The sequence below is a fragment of the Acanthochromis polyacanthus genome, chromosome 4 (genome assembly GCF_021347895.1).
Source record: "Acanthochromis polyacanthus isolate Apoly-LR-REF ecotype Palm Island chromosome 4, KAUST_Apoly_ChrSc, whole genome shotgun sequence".
NCBI classification, from domain to species: Eukaryota; Metazoa; Chordata; class Actinopteri; family Pomacentridae; genus Acanthochromis; species Acanthochromis polyacanthus.
In genome coordinates this window covers 35,345,727-35,364,544 of record NC_067116.1, presented here as the reverse complement: position 1 = coordinate 35,364,544, position 18,818 = coordinate 35,345,727, and the positions used below count along the sequence as shown (strand labels likewise).

At 37.4% G+C, this 18,818-nt stretch overlaps 2 protein-coding genes across 3 annotated transcripts; one reads left to right on the top strand and one right to left on the bottom strand.

The window, feature by feature from the left end:
* The first annotated feature begins 1,615 nt into the window (after window positions 1–1,615).
* On the top strand, window positions 1,616–7,165 carry plekhb2 (pleckstrin homology domain containing, family B (evectins) member 2). 2 transcript variants are annotated; one of them, XM_022216510.2, is made up of 8 exons: window positions 1,616–1,726; window positions 3,746–3,796; window positions 3,971–4,123; window positions 4,229–4,331; window positions 4,493–4,532; window positions 4,906–4,989; window positions 5,487–5,601; window positions 6,126–7,165. In XM_022216510.2, exons 2-8 carry the CDS (start codon window positions 3,760–3,762, stop codon window positions 6,260–6,262), a joined length of 669 nt encoding a protein of 222 aa, XP_022072202.1. In that variant the 5' UTR covers window positions 1,616–1,726; window positions 3,746–3,759; the 3' UTR covers window positions 6,263–7,165. The 2 variants fall into 2 exon arrangements, with proteins under 2 accessions (XP_022072202.1, XP_022072201.1); XM_022216509.2 differs by having other exon boundaries at window positions 1,724–1,842.
* Window positions 7,166–8,385: 1,220 nt separating this feature from the next.
* On the bottom strand, window positions 8,386–18,758 carry LOC110966998 (vacuolar protein sorting-associated protein 4B-like). Its single transcript, XM_051947174.1, has 12 exons — window positions 17,158–18,758; window positions 17,031–17,074; window positions 15,541–15,652; window positions 15,284–15,428; window positions 12,714–12,772; window positions 12,509–12,628; window positions 12,245–12,401; window positions 11,995–12,143; window positions 11,345–11,426; window positions 10,969–11,188; window positions 9,342–9,482; window positions 8,386–9,253 (listed from the first exon to the last, which is right to left on the bottom strand). The coding sequence occupies exons 2-12, from the start codon at window positions 17,049–17,051 to the stop codon at window positions 9,152–9,154; spliced, it is 1,308 nt and encodes a 435-aa protein (XP_051803134.1). The 5' UTR covers window positions 17,052–17,074; window positions 17,158–18,758; the 3' UTR covers window positions 8,386–9,151.
* Between the last annotated feature and the right edge of the window lie 60 nt (window positions 18,759–18,818).

The following is an 18,818-nucleotide window of genomic DNA, read 5'->3' as shown; positions in this document are numbered from 1 at the left end:
TTAATATGGATTAGCTTTTTCCTCTGCAATACAACATCTCTTCTGTTGTGATCCAAATGCATTAATTTATGTACATCATATAAATACTCACTGTTACTATAAAGGAAGGAACAAAGTATATCAGTATTTAATTTCTTGTCCATTCAAAATTCCTGAAATTTAGTTGACTTTTGATTTTTGTGTGCCACATAAAGATTTCCTGTTGCTTCAACTCACCACTGCTATAAAAAAAATCCTGGAGGCACCCCTACTTAGTTGCTTCATGACATACATACAGTTATAAGGACGCCATGTGTTAAAACAACAAATACTTATTTTGGGGCAACAGCTTTCTACAGCAGACAGGAGACCAAACAAGCTGGTGATGGCTAAGCAATCATCCCTGTTGGAGAACACGTCCCACTATCTACAGAAGACTCCGACAACACTGAGCAGCTCCTTCAGTGACAGACGGCTTCACTGTTGGTGTGTGATGGAGAGATGCTGCAGGTGCTTCCTTCCTGCTGCTGTCAGACTGTACAATTATCATTGCACACCCCAAAAAACAAAACAAAAAAATAATAATAATATTGCCACACTCCGATTTGGTGCAATAGCAACACTTTCTATGCTGTATATTATAGATATTTTGTACATTTATCAGAATCAGAATCCCTTTATTGAGCCTTGGGGGGAAATTGCTTATGCTGCAGTTGCTCCCATTCAAAATTTTAAAAATACAAGCCGTTCAAATAAATACATAGATAAACATATGTGGAAAAACATGTTCTAAAAATATAAACATAATTTTAAAAAATATAAGCATAAGATGTTAAATGTGTGTTATTGCTTACATGTTTGCACTATAAACTTTGCTGCTGAAACACTGCAAATCTCTCCACTGTTGTTATAATAAAGACTTATCTTCTTCCCCAATGTTTAAAAATTAATAGATAGAATTTGATTTATAAAATATGACATGCTGTGTTCATATTTTGGTTGAGTATCGATGTGTAATGGTGTTATTTTCCACATCCAGACGAACTGGTACAATATGAATATCCACAAATTGAAGAATTGTTACTTATGAATTTTAAATTTTGTGTTATTTTTACTTTTCTACTGATGTTTCTTACTTGTTTCCTCTATCCCATTAGTTGATGTAACACTGCACATTTTCCTAGTGCAGGATTACTAAAATTGTATCTTATTTTATACAGCTATGCTTAAAAAAGAATGGATACATTTAGGAAAATATGACACAAATATGTGTTTATATTGGCTCAGTACTAATATATATGTAATAATGTTCTTTTCCTCATCCAGATTAATGTTGTCTGAATATGTACATACAGAAGAACCATTACTTATGTATATTTTTTTGGTTTGTTTTTCTTTTTCTGCTAATGTTCCTTACATGTTTGCCCTGTTTCCCTTTTGCTGCTGAAACACTGCAAATTTCCTCACTGAAACAATTTGAAAATTGTGCAGTTATCAGTTTAGAATCTGAACTGAGCTTCCACTGTGTTGGTCATGTGAGCGCTCACGCAGGCGCGGAGCGGTAACAAGCGCGCCCCCACTGCTCTTTGCTAGCATTTTCCAGCTGACGAGTGACGTCACTCAAAACAAACGCCTCCCTCTTCCGAAGATCAGCGCGTTCGTGAAGATGCTCTGTGGACGGGGCTAACGGGCGCCGTGGACGAGGAAAATAACGACCGTGCGGAGCCTCGTCCACTCCGTGTTTCCGGTCAGTGTTTATATCTCCGAGAAAAGCATCATCCTTTTTAAAAAAAATCTCACTTCCGCATTTGTTGTCTCCTATCGGAAAATTTCATCTTTCCCTGAAAGACAAAAGAAAATTCAGTAAGTAACAACCGAATAATGTAGAGTTATCTTTTCTTATAAGAACAAGTTGTAGCGTTTTAGCTAACTGTGAACACAGATATAACAGGTTAGCTCGCTGGTGATATGTTTATACCGATGTTAGCTCGCTAACTAGGGTAACTTACGTATCAGAGAACAACTAGCTAGCCATATGAACTTAACAATGTAATTACAATTTATCTGTCGTGCTGGCATCATGAGTAATTCAGCACTGTCTTACCTTTGAAGCCTGTATTTATTAGACACGAGGATAACCTACTTATACCTGGCCTATCATTATGTGAAACCACTAAGATTAGCCACTAATAAACAGTAAAAACCACGATAACTATACATATATAATGGGGTGTTTTACCAGACACTGAAACTAATAGCACTCTTAATTACCCAGTTTATGCTTATGTAATGTTAAATATATGGTATATATTTGACAATATATACCATATTGACAAAAAAAAATTGAGCTTATCACGAAAACTAAATTTGTAGCTTCACATGAGCTCATGGACATTTATGTCCATGAGCTCATGTGAAGCTACAAATTTAGTTTTCGTGATAAGCTCAATTTTTTTTCTTAATCTGTAGCTTAATATCTTCTCAGTCATCTGACGTTAAGGCTATTGTACCCATATTGTATAGTTTTTCTATTAGTTTCTGAAAATATTTATGTAGACGTGCTCTTAGTGCAAACAGTCACGAGGTTTGTTTTGTTATGACACACCCAGTCATCAGTCCTCAGCTTGCTTCAGTAGTGACAGAAACCATTGGTAGAAATTATCTAAGTATATTTAGTCAAGTACTGCGCTTATGTACAGTTTTGAGGAGGTACTTGCTGTATATTTGACTATTTCCACTGTATGCTGTTTTATACATCAACCCCACTACAGTTCAGAGGGAAAGATCATACTTTCTGCTCCAGTAGATTTATCGGAGAGCTATAGTTACTTTGTAGAGGAAGATTTTTTCACAGTGGATAATAAAACAAGCTTGGAAAATATGATACATCGTTCGAGATTAAATCAGTGGTTTCCACCCTCTTTGGCATCTGACGTCTTAAAGAAATAGAAGTGTGAAGTTGAGGTCCCATTTCAGATGTCCATGAATTGGAATGACTCCACAAAAAAGGGATTTTCCCCTCTATATATCTCTCACCTGGTTTTGTTCCAATAAACATTCCAAAGCTCCTAACTCTAACCAAAAATCAAAGATTAGAGAAAAAAATTGATCTTCTCTCATGAAGTATTCAAATTGTTGTCTTCTGTATGTAAAGCTCTACATAAAGTAATTCAAACTAGCTCCACCTGGCAGCAACAACAGTAACATGCTGCTGACACAATGTTGCTTCAATATTGACAATCTAATGATGTTATATTTGTAATATTATGTACAAAATAAAATTATTACAAAGTTATAATAATATGTTGTATTTCCTTGTCCTTCTTCTTCCATGCCATATTTGTATCATGTAACATGTAAATGGGGATCTGAGTACTGGGATCTTGATATTAATATTTGGATAACACCACAATGACCGAATGTTCGGATTTTCGGGTTTAACCCTAGAAGATACTGAACTAGTGATATTGGAATGGCCCAGTTTACTCTTTTCAAGGTCATCTTTGGTCACACACCTGTGTGAGCACACTGCAGCCACCCAGCAGCAGCAATGTGGGGCGTTTAGGGGACATTGGTAAATATGGTGTCTATCAATAATCAGATGATCAGCGAGTGATGTGTTTTGCCTGTGACAAAGTGGGAGGTGGGACCAATCGAGAAAGTTGGTCACACCGGTGCCACCAGTGAAAAAGTTACTCTAGAGCCCTGAAAGATCTGAAAACTTCCTCAGCCACTGACAAATACTGTACACATTTTATTGTTTCAGCTGTTCCCTCTAGGATGGCTATGGTAAAGAGTGGCTGGCTCCATCGACAAAGTGAGTAGCCACGTATTTCCCCTGTTTTTACTTAATTTTGTATTTAATCAGCAAGGATGTCCCTTGAGATTAAAATCTCAATATTGCATTTAATAAGCATTGTAATATCACCAAGGTAAACATGCTGTGACTGACTGTAAAAATAAACTTAACCGTATCAAATTTCCACGTAAGGCACCATACTGCGTCGGTGGAAAAGAAACTGGTTTGACTTGTGGGCTGATGGACGACTCGTGTTCTACAATGACCAACAGCGGCGTGACATGGAGGATGACATCCACATGAGGGTCAACTGCATTAACATCCGTAGCTCCGCTGCATGTCAGGGTACTTGTCATGTGGTCATGCTGATGGCACGGTTTCACACTCACTCCTGTTTTTGCTCCTATTTTAAATGCGTCACCTTTCTGTTTATGCCACGTTGCTTTTTAGAGCTGAACCCACCGGAGGGGAAGACGCGTGATGCCTTGCTGCAGATAGTGTGCAGGGATGGACGGGTCATCAGCCTGTGTGCAGACAGCGCCGATGATGCTTTGTAAGTCTGCATAAACACTGAGTGGTTATATCGGTTCGATGTATTATTAAATAGTTTTATTTTTGTGTTGGGGAAGTTGAACATTTTGAGTTTAGTTTATATTTGTTTTCAGAATAGACATTTTAGTTTGTAGATGACCTGATTTCTTCTCTCTCGTTTAGAGCCTGGACCATGGCACTTCAGGATGCCAGAATAAACACGGTGAGATTTTATTATGGATTATAAGTTATTGGGGTTAAGCTGTGTTCACCAAATTTAGCATAGGACAATCTGTCTGTTCCAAAACAAATCTTATTTATCTTATTGATAAATAAGCCTGGACTGAAATTGAACTCAGACTGCGCAACATTTTATTTAAAAAAACTGGAAGTTAGGGATATTTTGATATATGAGAGAGTTCTCATTTTCTATTTTTCATACCGCTGTGATGGTAACCTAGAAGGAACTGTCTTTGTGAGGGGAACACTCAGTGTTTATCAGAATTCTTTACTGTTTCCACTCGTCTTAACATCACACCACTCAGTGTTGTCGTTGAGTTTGCTTGGCCTCATTTGCGTTGTTTGTTATTTTTTAGGTGGTCGCTACTCCCCAGATCGGCTTTGCGCAGGAAGTGATGGCATCTGCTCCTCCTCCCTACTCAGAATACGCTCCCCCACAGGTAAAAGGAATGCAGAGTACGCATGTGACTGATAAGAAGTCATCTAAGTTTAACACACATTTTTGCTTTGTATTGGGGGCAAAGGAGAGATATTTAGAGTAACAAACCCAATGTAAGGGGTTATCACTAAAGGGAATTACCCTGCAGTGTTGGAGCCTTTGGAAAGATAGTGCTATTTATAATATTACTGTACATCATTTATGTTTTTGGACTGTATGATACATTTAATCACTACACTTTACCTTGGTGTGACATGACCCATCCCAAGTGAAAACCACGCCAATGATCTAAGTAAAATCACAAATAAGAATGCTACAAAACAACAAAGAAACCTGGAGACTGCTGCCATCTACTGGTGCAGCAACAAAAATGTTTAAAAGAGGTATTGGGTGATAAGCATTAGTGAAATTAACACTGAAACAGGTTATTATAAAATGTGAAGTGCATGCTTGCTCAGGTTATCCTTCATGTAACCCTTTTGTGTAATTTTTCACCAGGTTTATGCCCCAGGTCCATATGGAGACTATGTTCCAGCTCCCCCACATGCTACCCAGATTGTATACTCTGCTGATGGGCAGCCCTACGCTGTTGCTTATCCCTATCAGTACCAAGGTAAATAACTTTACATTTTTCAGCACAAGTAAACCATTCAATTGTACATAAGATGCCTCTCAGTGACATGAAATAGTGTAATTTGTTTTGAAGTTAAATTGATACTTCCGTTATTGTGCTTTCTCTGTTTTTTGGACACTTCATTTGAACAATAAGAGTCTAGAGCTATGCTGGCAGCTCTATGAATGTGATTTTGAGCTAAATGCTAATGTTAGCATGTAAACACAAACAATGCTAACATGCTGATGTTTAGCAGGTAGAATGTTTATCACTGTAGTTTAGCACTAAACATCAGCACCGAACAGAGAGTGCAGCTGAAGTAGAATAGAGGTATTTACATAAAAAATTGAGCTGCTGACAGCATTAGATTCAAATTTAAGCAACCAAAAGGTATTACAGTTCATCCCGAAGAGAACATGAATGCCAGAGCAGCGCATCTAGAACTAACTAGTTGCAACTTGAGCCGAAACATAAGAATTAATTTGAACAAGATTAAATGTCATTTTACGGTTGTGTTTTTTTAGGTGGGTACGCTGCTCCCGAAGTGAACCGCGTTATTATTCGGGAGCGACAGCGTGAAGACGGAGGAGATGTGGCTTTGGGCATGCTGGCCGGAGCAGCCACTGGTTTGGCACTCGGCTCTCTTTTCTCTGTCTTTTAGTGTCGTGACTAACGTAACATTTATTAGCACACAGTTCCCTCTATTCACAGCATATGGCTTCTTCTGTGTGCCATCACATGAGTTCGAATGAAATGTATCTGTTGGGCTACATCTATGAAGCATGATTGTGATGGGCAGTGAATTACTCACTACGTGTCCTAAAATAAAAAAAATCCTTGATATTTAACTATATATACACACAGGCGACAAATTAAAGGAAAAAAGCAGAATTAAGTGTCTTAGTAAGATGTTGGGCCATGACATGAAGTCAGAACTGCTTCCATGCACTTTAGTGTTGATGCTTTAAGTCTCTAGAACTCTACTGAACTATTCTTCCAAAAAATATTTTGCGTATTGATGATGGTGGTGGAGCATGCTGTCTTCAGGTGGATTTTTAGTTCCCTGTTGGTATCTGGCCAAAGGGAATTTAGCTAAGGCAGAGGATATGGAGGTGCAATTATGTCCAGTCTTCCAACAACCACTGATGCTATGCATAGGTTGATTTGGCTGAGAAGGTCGACTAGCTTGTGACTGCAAATACAACAGACCTGCTGCACATCACTGATCCAGTTTAGCACTTTTCTGCACCAAAGCAAAAAAAAAAAAAAAGGACCAACGATGGCACAAACAAGTGTAGCCTACAGTTCTGGTTGTTCCCCAGATTTCTGACCCCAGCCCCCAAGTGGTAGCAAACAGGTAGATGCAGGTATGCAAAATTATGAATAGCACCAAAGCATTAGCATCTTCCATTTGTTTGAGATCTGGTGATTGTGAAAGCCAAAGCATATACATCATTTTCATTAGTCAGTGAATGGGGGGGCTTCGCTATCCTTGAAGAGTCCGATCAGGCAAGATATATCGGTCATATATTGATTTGCTTTACTCTAAAAAAAAAAACAAAAACAAATGCCCACAGCAGCATAACGGTCACCAGATCCCCTCACTGTAGGGCTCAAAGTCAGGTTTTCCTTTAATTTGTCACCTGTCTGTATAAGTATATATGATATATACTGTTAGCACTTTCTCATATGCCCTGTGTTGCTGTTTCCCAACCCTTTTGTATCATCTGAATATGAATGTTCTTAACCCAAAAAAATACAACTATTACTCACTTTTAATAGTTATTATAACAACAAGTACAGACGCTACTCGTTTCATCGTACACTTCAGGTCCTCTCAGATAAGGTTGTTTCACGGGTCACAGGTGTCCTTTGTATATGCAAAGTAATCTTTACAGTGTTTGGTATTTTTTTCCACTGCTTTTATGTTACTTTCTGTGTACTGTACTTTTTTTATTTTACTTTGTTTTGGTTGTGAATATGCAGTGTTTCTCCAGTTCCTCAGGTTATTAATGGTGGAGGCAGCCTGTGATGAGTGTTATGTAGAGAAGTGGATAAATGAAAAGCAATAATCACTTTCATTGTAATATTTGGAGGGAACGGTTTAGTAGAATCTGGTAATGATATTGTCTTTACTAGAAATAATAAGTCTGTATGGAGAAACACTTGCATTTGAGTGAAAAGGGACATCACTCCTCTTGACTCATGTCTGAATGCTTTATTTACGGTCATTTCTTTCATTGGCAGCTGTTGAGTCATACTTTTCATTTGAAGTGTGTTAAAATTTCTGTTCTGGTTTTTATTCTCGTAGATCAGGTAAATCATACTCTTGAGATTAAGTGACATTTCAAATGGCCTGGTAATTTTTTTTCCACTCCAAAAGCCTTGAATGTTTTCAGGTTAATTATGTTTGCATTCAAAATAGTAACTTCTGCTTAATGGTAAACATCTTGGTTTGCACATCAAACAGGTACTTTACTTATCAATGAAACCAACTGAAGAGATGTAAAAGTATTTTGGTTTTGCAAGCAGCGCATCATTGATGTCATTTTTCTACAGGTCTTCAATTTATTTGTAGATGTGAAATTAAGTGAAACCTGTTATATTTTGCTTAATAAATGTACTAATTAAATTATGATTTACCCTGCGTTAGAGCTAAGAGATGTATTTTAACAATTAAATATATTCACAAAGTTAATAATGACTCCTTTTTTTTGCTCTGTTTTGTTTATTTAACCCTGAGACTTTTGTTCACAGAACATATCGAATAAGATACAAGAAAAGTACATATGACCTCCTTTTTTTATTTATGTAACCTGTGCAAACCCCCAAAAGAAACACTTAAATATATTTTAAACCCAAAGGCGACACAGTTTGAGTATATATCTATAAATAACTCAAAATATAATCGACAAGTAAAGTATGACAGTTTGGAAATGCAGCTTGATTACAGCAAGATGTAGAAACAGTCTAATATAACGAGATGGTAATTAAATGTGCAGAAAATGTGCATTAAACTTCACTGGGAAGTTTATTCGGATTTAGAAATGCTTTCAAAAGTGTTATTGTATTTAATTTTTAGAAACTCAGCAGCAGAAGTTTGTATGTCGTGGAATAAAATAACCACTAAAATATTATATACATGTTTAAAGTTGAGTCAGATTTGATAGTGTAAATTCCCATTTATAAAAGACAACCATGAAACCCAGTTCGCTCTTGACATCAAAAAGAAGAATGTAGCGCCGGAAAGGTGCATCAACTCACCGTAGCAGCACCTTCTTCTACTTGAAGTAAACAGTAATACACTTTCATTAAAGAAAACAAAGTATTATTTGGTAATAAGTAAAAGAAATATGAAAAAAATCCTTAAAAATGTAAAACCTCTGCAGACTGATAGGTTAATAGTGCTGAAACAGTTGATTCTCTTATTAGTGGTTGATTAAAAAAAAGGGGTGCGAGTATGAACTTTGGGCTACAGCGACCTCTTGTGGAACTCTTCCACCATTTTTGACAGATAATTATCCCATTTATGAGGAGACAGTGAGTGTCATCAGCCTTCTTGCCCAAAATCTTCAGTAAACTTCTTCAGCTTATCCAAGTCCTGCTCGTTCACTGTCGGCTTGGTGCTTGATAGTGACCTCAGCATGTCATTCTGTACGTAGAAAATGAGGAAAGTCAGACTAGATCCGATCACTGTTCATCAACAACCATGACCGGCAGACAGTTGAATCTTTTCTTACCATGCACACAACCGGCTCCAGAAGTTTCTCGCCAGGGACGTCCATCCAGGTCATCGGCACGGCGTTGGGATCTCCAGGCGAGCAGGGAGTCAGCAGGTCGTCCACTACTACGCCAGGATTGTTAAATGATGTCCCTCGAACCTGAATTAGTGTGTGTGGATGCACCCAAGAAGACCCAAATAAATACAAATAGTAAAGAGAACGCTTAATCCCAGTGTCGGTGAAGCTATTTTAGGTTGAGAAGTCTGTATTTATTATCTAGTGACAATTTTGGAAGTTTTGTTGACTTAGGATGCTTGAGAAAGCAGAAACAAGCTGTAGATATACAACTAACAGACTGTATTATCACTTTTTAAGTCAATACAGCAAATTTGTTAGCTTGTTGTCAGCTTTTATACACATCCAACCTGACATAACAATGTTATTTATTCAGAGCCCTGCTTCTGACCACCTAGTGAAAGCAACTCACTCTCTTTTAAGCTCTTTTGGTCTATAACAACTCCAGAGGCAAACATCTGGTTCTTTAGCTGCTAAATGCTCCATGAGCTAGCCAGTAACTGTGTCTGGCTGCTGTTTGATGCAGCATTTAAAAGAGCTTCTTCTCTATTGTAGTTAAAACAACACTATAAGAGCAGGGACCAGTAAAGTTGTAGGCTGTGACACCAAAACATTGAACTCAAAGGTCTTAAAATGCAGCACAAAACTAAGGTTAACTGCAGCATTGCTTTGGGAGTCATCAGACGAACAATATCTCCTATATATATGTATGCACGTGATCTTTTGCTGATAAAATTCTATGTATTAAACCTGAAGTGAAAGACTCTAGTCTCCCCTTTTGGGCAGTAAGACTGATAACACCACCAATGTTAAATTTCTCCTTTGTGAGATTAATAAAGTCTATCTTATCTTATCTTAATGAATGCTTCTAATGTATGCCTCAGCGTCAATCATTGTTTTATTTTAGACTTGAATCACTATTTTTTTTATATATGCAGCATCAGAAGCTGCTTACAGAGACTTCCTAGGGTTGTCAACCATAGACTCCACCATATTCTCATATACTGCCATCTGTTCCATCTCTCTCATTACCATGGCTCCTCATTTTTAGCTCAACCAATCTGTTAGGTAAAGTAGCAATGCACCAGGCAGAAAACCACATCTAAAACACTGGTGTACTGCAAAATACAAAGTGATCTACCTGATGCTGACAGGCTTACTCAGCATTGTGTGAACGCTTCTGCTCAAGGCTTGAATGAAAAAGACCTTTATTTGTGTGGAAAAAGTCACATGCTCCAGCTTGAATTAAAACACTTTGAAATCTCAACAACAATAGTGGTAATTTATCTTTAGGGAACGTCTAACTTCATCATCTACCTCTGATAATGATTCTGAATTAACTTTTTAAAAAAATTTTATGATTTCTACAGAAATGTCAGCTAACGTAGTTGTTCTTTACATAAAGGGAAGTAAGGCGTGGGTCTCGTCAGATCAGCTTCAGTGAAATATGGCAGTCAGTATTAATATGGAATAATATATTCCAGTGGGATTCCCAAAGGACTCTTTGATTCAGATAGAAATTCAACAGGTGTGATAACAAGTGCAGGTGTGACAGTTACAGCAGTTTTACCTTTTTGAAGTGAGTAGCTGTCTGAACCTTCCTGACAGGCTGCATGAGGGCGTCCCTGACGATTATACTGACGTCAGCTCCAGAGTAGCCCGCCGTCTTTTTGCCCAGACTCACGAAGTCCATCTCTGTCAGGTCGTTGGGGGTGGAGCCCAGATGCAGTTTGAACATGAAGGAGCGGGCGTGCTCCTCCGGCAGAGGAATGTAGATTCGTTTTTCAAACCTGAGACACGCACAAAAGGTTCAACCAGCCATTACGAGGCATTTAACCACTTAAATCCTGGTTGGTAACCCTTACAACGGGACGAAAACCAGTTCTGAATGATGACCAGAATCGATTAGTTAGGACTTTAATTCTATAGATGTAAGTTTAGCTAACCTTCTCCTGATAGCTGAGTCCAATGTCCATGGTATATTTGTTGCTCCCAGGACCAGGATTCCATCATTGTCATTTCCAACACCTGACAGGAGGATAGAGCAGCACAAGGTAGTTAAATCTAAAAAAGTCAATTAATCAGTCAACTGCAAAGCAGGTGTAGATAAAAGTACATGTAGAAGTACATAAAACTACATGCAGTAGTAGTTAAAAGTACAGGTAGAAGTAGATAAAAGCACAGGAAGAAGTCGACTGAAGTATAGATAGAAGAAGATAAAACTACATGCAGAAGTAGACTAAAGTACAGGTAGAAGCAGATTAAAGCTAAAGCATCAGCTGCTTTAGTAAAACAAAAATAGTTTTTCATGTTTTCCAGTGCAACAGTGTTTTTGTCATAAGTCACAGTAAATGGACATCTTTGGGGTTTTGGGATGTTCAACTAAAATGAGCACTTAAATACATTACCTTGGGTTGTGGAAATATTTTGTAGACAAAACAATTAGAGAAATTAAAAACTGAGAAAATAACTGTTAGTTTATTCAATAATGAAATCTAGTAGCTGAACCCCAAGAGGAGAAAGGCATTTCTTACACTACTTAATGTAGAGCTTTTCGGCTATTATCTGCAATTATCAGGTATCTCCTTTTGCTCACCCTGCATCTGGACGAGGAACTCCGTCTTGATTCTGCGCGCTGCTTCACTCTCGTTCTCGCTCCTGGAGCCACAGAGGGAGTCGATCTCATCAATGAAAATGATCGATGGTTTGTTTTCTCGGGCTAGACTGAACAGGTTCTTCACCAACCTGGAGAAAGACAGAGGTGGAGAGAAAATAGTTGGGTTTTTTTTAGCAGTCTGTTTCTTATATCCTCAGATGAATTATTTTCTAAATGACCTGGGCCTCACTTTTCACTTTCCCCCAACCACTTGGACACAAGGTCAGAGGAGGAGATGGAGAAGAAGGTGGAGTTATTGGCTTCTGTGGCCACCGCCTTGGCCAGATAGGATTTTCCTGTTCCTGGAGGGCCAAACAGAAGGATCCCTCGCCAAGGAGTTCGTTTTCCTGCTCAAACAGATGAAGTACTTTTATTAAAAAATTAATTAATTAAAAAAAACGCACATATTCACAGCAGTTTCAGGAGGTGTAAAACTCTAGCTCTGGTTTTCAACCTGTAAACAGATGTGGGAATTTGATGGGCAGGATGACAGCTTCTTTTAGAGCCTCTTTGGCTCCCTCAAGTCCGGCAACATCGTCCCACTTAATGTTTGGCTTTTCCATAACAATGGCACCTGTAAGGAGATCAGAAACTCTTTATAGACCGAACATTTACGTATTTTATGGAATGTAATTAAATTCTGCCGCAGTGTAGTTCACCTGAGAGTTGATTTTGGAATTTCTTCTTCTCTGGATCGTCCCCTTCATCGCTTTCACTGCTAAAATTGCAACAAAAACACGACTCATTGCAATATATTAGCTTTCATTGGTAACCAAACAATACTTGACAGATACAGTCACACAATCCTTAATAATTTTAATGTAGGAAGCAGCGATGGAACCGGAGATTTATGGGAAAGTTCCTGACAAGGACTTAAAATTAATGGAATGAAAAGCAAGATATCAACACTGTTCAACTGGGACACCATCAATTAAATACTTCCCTGTAAGTGTGATCAATTTAAATCCTGCAAGTGCAAAGTGCGTAGATTTTGGCACAGAGCCTTTGGGGGATTTCCTCAGTGCTAAAGTGTAAAACTGTTGACTCGAGTTAATTATAGATCAGGCTTTAGCAATTAATAATTCATATGAATGATCTCGTCACTCTAAAATGACCGAACCAATCACAGTCAAGCATGATGACAACACCTCAGCTGATGACGAAGCCCTTTCATCAGCTGATCATGTTATGGTGTGGATGGTGCAAAGTGCATTCATTTAACGATATTTCAGTCTTAAGTCTGCATTAAACTACACAGAAAAATGTTAAAAATCGACATAGCAGAACATGAGGCACCGTTTTTTTGTGGAAATTGTGGAAGTAAGATGGAGACACCCAAAAATAATCAGCATCTGTTGGCTGCTTTCAGACCAGAGTTATAACCGAGCTGTCTGAAGTGTGTGGAGGTGTGTGTGGTTACTTTGTAGCAGCCCACTGTAAACTGCAGGTGATTTAATGAAGGTAAATGCAGCAGGCAGTCATGCAGATTGGCACTCAGCTCCGGCGCTTCAAAACATCAGAGGTTGCAGATTTATCAACATACCACCATGTGTACTGGCGATTTCAGAGGACTGGAGGAATTCAGTGGAGTGAAGAAGAAACTTTTTACACAGGAAAAACTAGATTTGGAAATCTTGTCGCACCTGTAACTTACTCACATCCATTTATAAATAAATACAGACTGATTTATAGAAGTCACTGTTTCAGTTACATTAAAATCCCTCTGAGGTTATTGATTCAACCCCATTAGAACACTTTTTTTCAGGACAACAATCCCTTCATGCCTTAAAGTGGCTTTGATGTGAGTCTCCACTGTTATGTCCTCTACAACAGCCAGATCTATGAAGCTCCTTCCTCTGTCTCCAGCCAATCCTTCCAGCTTGCTGCAGCTCGAGCACACCAGCTCATCTACGATTCTGTTTAAAAACTGTAAAATTTCTCTATGTCGTGTTTTTATCTGTCACAGTGCATGAGCATGTGACAAATAAAAACTCTGGAATCTTGAACCCATGTCACACAATGGCAAATTAATAAAACTGGAATACTTTAGGCATTCGTGTTTGAACTGAAATGATTGTCAAGAAGAATAATGACACATGATTGGTGTCTTAGGTTTCACTCATGGTGTGGAGTGCTTAGATCACTCACAGTGTTTCTTCTAGCATATAAAAAACACCATTTGGACATAATAACAAGGTAGAAAAACTTTTAATGCTGCTTTTTGTGCTGAATAAATGAAGCCATTTGCTAAGATGTGATTAATTGATATGGCTTATTTAAACAGTAACAGTAGTCAAAGTATTATTTCATCATTGTTGCACATAAGTTCCAAATACTTTGGTCCTCTCCCTAATAAAGTAAGGTGTCTCTGTATGTATGTGTGTCTGTTCTTGGTCTTTGACAACCATTAATCTGTTCAACTTCAGACTTTGCAGGTGTATCTTTGGGTACCAAAGGAAGAGCCGTGTCGAGTTTCACAGTGTTTGGATGAGTGGGCTTCAGATTATGGCTCTAACTTGTTTAGAGCCATAATTGTTTTCTTTTATGCCTCTACAACAGTATTCTTAGCAGTCCTTTGGCTGCCTGTAGGTGGAGCCAAAGTCTCAGCCGTGGCTGGGCAACATCATCAAAGGCAAGATTTTTTTAATCAAGCAGAGTTTAACTACAGACAATAAGCACTGCACCAGCTGGGTTTAACAAAGGACTAAGTAGACATCATGCTCAAAAGTGCAGCAGCTGGTGCTGATAAAATCAACAAAGTGGCTGCAGATTGATGAAAATGGTTCTGAGACAATTATTCTTAGTGCAAGGTCTTAAATCCATCCAGTTTCCACTGTAGAACATAATTTCCCACCTATGAATCGTGCACTCTATGCTTGGTACTAAAATCCCACACATCTGAAAAGTGAACTTCAAGATCAGGTCAAGTCTCGAGTGAGGCAAACATTTCAATGTATACATTTTTCAATAGGCATTGCATATTTAGACAAGTTAAAATGGATCTGTCTTAAAGAAATCCTTTGGAAATACACTACCTATAATCCAAAAAAAAACAACTTAGCTTACATAACAAAAATGTCTGTATTGTCCCATTATTATTACCAACTAGTTGTCTTTTAGAAAGTTCCTCAATCTTTAAGGCAAACTTCAAACTGTGAGCACAAATAGTTACCGAAGCAGCAAACACAGGGAAATCAACTCATTTGTCTGATTTATTGATCAGTCTCACCCTTTGTCACCAGACTCTTTGACAGGTTTGGCTGGAGGAGCACTGTCCTTCTTCTTCAGATATTCCTTCAGCTGCTCGGCTCTGTCCAGGTAGTCTGCACACTTGGCCCTGATGCTCTGCTTCGATCGTTCACCCTGAATCTCATCTGTGGCAACATAACAGTGACTTAGATTGCGGTGCTGGGTAGAACAGAAGTAGAGTTTAAAATAACACGAATGCTGTCAAAATCAGTCACTGAGACAGGCAAAGTTCCTCACACTTGACAACATGAAGGAAGTACTGCACTGCACTCTCATAACATCTGTAGGCCTCTTCATAGTTCTTGGCTTTGTCTTCCTGGGCAGCTCTGCTTGCCAGATCAATGGCTTTCTGAGAACAAAGAACATGAAAGAGAATAATTAGGTTTACAATTTTTAAATAAGGCATGAAGTGGTATGAATGGTAGTAATTCTCTCATTTATTGTGTGTATATGTTCTGATAAATCCTTAAGGTTGGTGTTTGCTTCCAGTTTGGTAATAAAACAGATACATAAGTAATTATGGTAAAACAACTGATAAAATTTTAAGTTGCTGATTTGAAACTTCAATATTCTAATTTGGCACTCTTGATAAACCTAATGAACCAACACTGTCAACTTTACAGGGCGGGGCTTTCTGTATCATTATTCTTCTTCAGTGGAGGTTTCTGGTTCAAACAAGCATGGCTGATGCATGGCTGTATGACTTCAATGGTACATCTTGTTATCATGTAACATAAAGTAGTTGTCATCGAGTAGTTCCACAGTGTTTGAGTTGTAGGGGAGCTGGTGTGCTCGAGCAAGTTGGGAGGAGTGAGTGAACAGAAGCAGGAACTTCAAAGATCTGCTCATTCTAGTTGTAGCAATGATTAAGACTTACATCTAAACCATTTTAAGGGAAGAATGGATTAGTTACTTTGATAGACAGAGATAAGTTGTCAGATATTAAATCAGCAACTGCAGAGGGACTTTAAATAGCTCCTAAAGATAATAACAACTAAACACAAGCTAGCATACAGTGTTTTTCCCCAGTGTAAAATACTGCATTTCATTGCAGGTACTGTAAATGTGCAGAGACAAAAATAGTAACCTATGATCTGAAAATGTTATTTTTCTAGAGTTCAATTTTTAAGTATTGCCAATTCATGGTTACACAAACATACGTCAAAAGGCAAACTGATTCCTTATAAAGGGATGTGAATACATGAAGATTGCAATTTCAGTAACATGACAAGTAGAAAAATGCATAACCCAAACAGGAAATAGTATTTTTGCATGTGGAAGTATAATGCACAGAAACTGTCAACAAAATGTAAAAACGCAATATTCTCCACTGACATGTGAAGTAGAAGCCTAAAGCTGACAAACATCGACTGATTTACTTAATTTTTACTTATGTACTTAACTTTCAATGGACTTTTTAAGTGTACTTCCTTACTTTTTAGTCTGTTCAAGAGGTATTCAAGAGGTACCTAGCAATTTAGCTGTTGTTATTATAACTCTAGCTAAAACATAAAGCATTACCTGTGATTCAACAACCATTATTATGCCAACAGTTACTAATAATTCACCCTTACTAGTAGTTTCTAAGGTAAATTTTATTTGAATTATCGTACTTTCGTTGTTTAATGTGCCATTTAGTATATTTAAAAGATGAGAATTTGCTCGTTTGATAAAGAACCATCTTATGTAACCAGGTAGCTCGATTAGTAAATCTCTTTGTCACTCACCTGTAAGTTACCGCTTGCCATTAGAAGTTGTTCTGTCGGTTAAACTTCAGTAAAATAAGACAAAAACACGGGTTTCAATAAAACGGTAAACCTTCTAGCTCTTTTTTGTTTGTTATTTGCTACATACGTTTCGTCGTCGGGCAACTTTAATCGCAAAACATCCACAAGGTTCGCTTCTCTTCCGCATCAACACAAACTCCACTGTCACTTCCGCGGTGGCCACGTGACGTCACGTTGTTGTCACCTGTCACAGCTGATGCTTCATTCACACCTTTCAAAATGAACACAATCTGTCAACTTCACCATATCAATGTCGATTCATTACTATTTACTTTACAGATAAACCAAAACAACAACAATCTAAACGTAAATAAACAGAAAGTGACTGAATTAAATCATAGAAAACGTGACTTACAGGTGCAGCTGCATTAGTACTGACCTCTACTGATTATTGCAGTGTTTTCAAGTTTTCAAGTGTGAGACACTGTGCTCTAAGCAAAAAAGGCCATTTCACATTCTTTAATAATGATGATGATGATGATGATGATGATGATACTTTTAGTTTACAATAAAGCAAATGACAAATGAGTCGAATAATAAAAATAAATTCAGCAAAATAAAATTGCAAAAATGCAAAATAAACAAGATACAATAGCAAAGGCAAGTCAACACTTTTTTATAGAACATTTAAGACAACAGCCACTGAACCAAATGGCCTTCCAGTTAAAAAGATTATGACTACCATTACTAAATCAACCTTACAAGACTAAACACAATCATACCTGAAAAAGTTACATATTAGAAATGAAACCTAAAGAAATTATATAAAATATTGAATAACTTAGTGAGACCCTACTGTGTTAATAATTATTGAGAATAATCAAAGTAATTTAATAGTAAATCTAGACACTATGGCATTATAAGTTCCAGAAGTTAATGTAGCTAAAATTAGTCATATTTACGATGATTTACAGTGCTATAGTCTTATGTGAAGTTGCACCTTAAAAGTACTTGTTTTCAGAAATTGTATTTAAATAGCAATTTGAATGATGGAGAAGAGATGCAGGTGCTGGTAAGAACAAGTTTACCCATAAAGTCACATAACAGAATACACTAAATAACTTTAATTCTGACCATATCTGCTGTCTATGTTGCTGACAAAAACATCTGGCCATTGCTCAGTGATGACTAATCTAAGTTCACCAACTTACAATAAAACAATAAAAAGTGCTTTTATAGCTACTCAGTTACTTGCTGTCATATTTTGTTGGTTATGTTAATGATTAAAGAGGCCACACTCTGTTTGGGGAAGCATCTATACACACAATAATGTGACTGAAGCAGATAAGTCTCTAACAAAGCACTTGATATGACAGAAAGACATTCTGACCTTAGAAAACAGATTTGAATAATAAAACAATAAAATGGTATCCCAATGTTTTTGGTCAACGTGCGATTAGAATGACAGCTGAACAGATGCAAACCAATTTTTAATAATTATTCTTACCTATGTAAAATACTAATAACTACAAAACAAACAACAACCCTCAGATGCCCACATCTTCTTTTTTCAATTATTTTATCTGATTGCTGTTTTTATTTCATGATTGTCATCTTAAATGTAGCACTTTGAGATTTTTGCCTAAATGAAAAGTGCATTAAAAATAAAATTTATTATTATTATTGTTATTATCTAATGGTGTCAATTGTCAGTGTAAGTAACAAATCTTATTGTTTCAACAATATGCAATATGCAACATGGCATTATTATGTTTTACTGTCACTGCA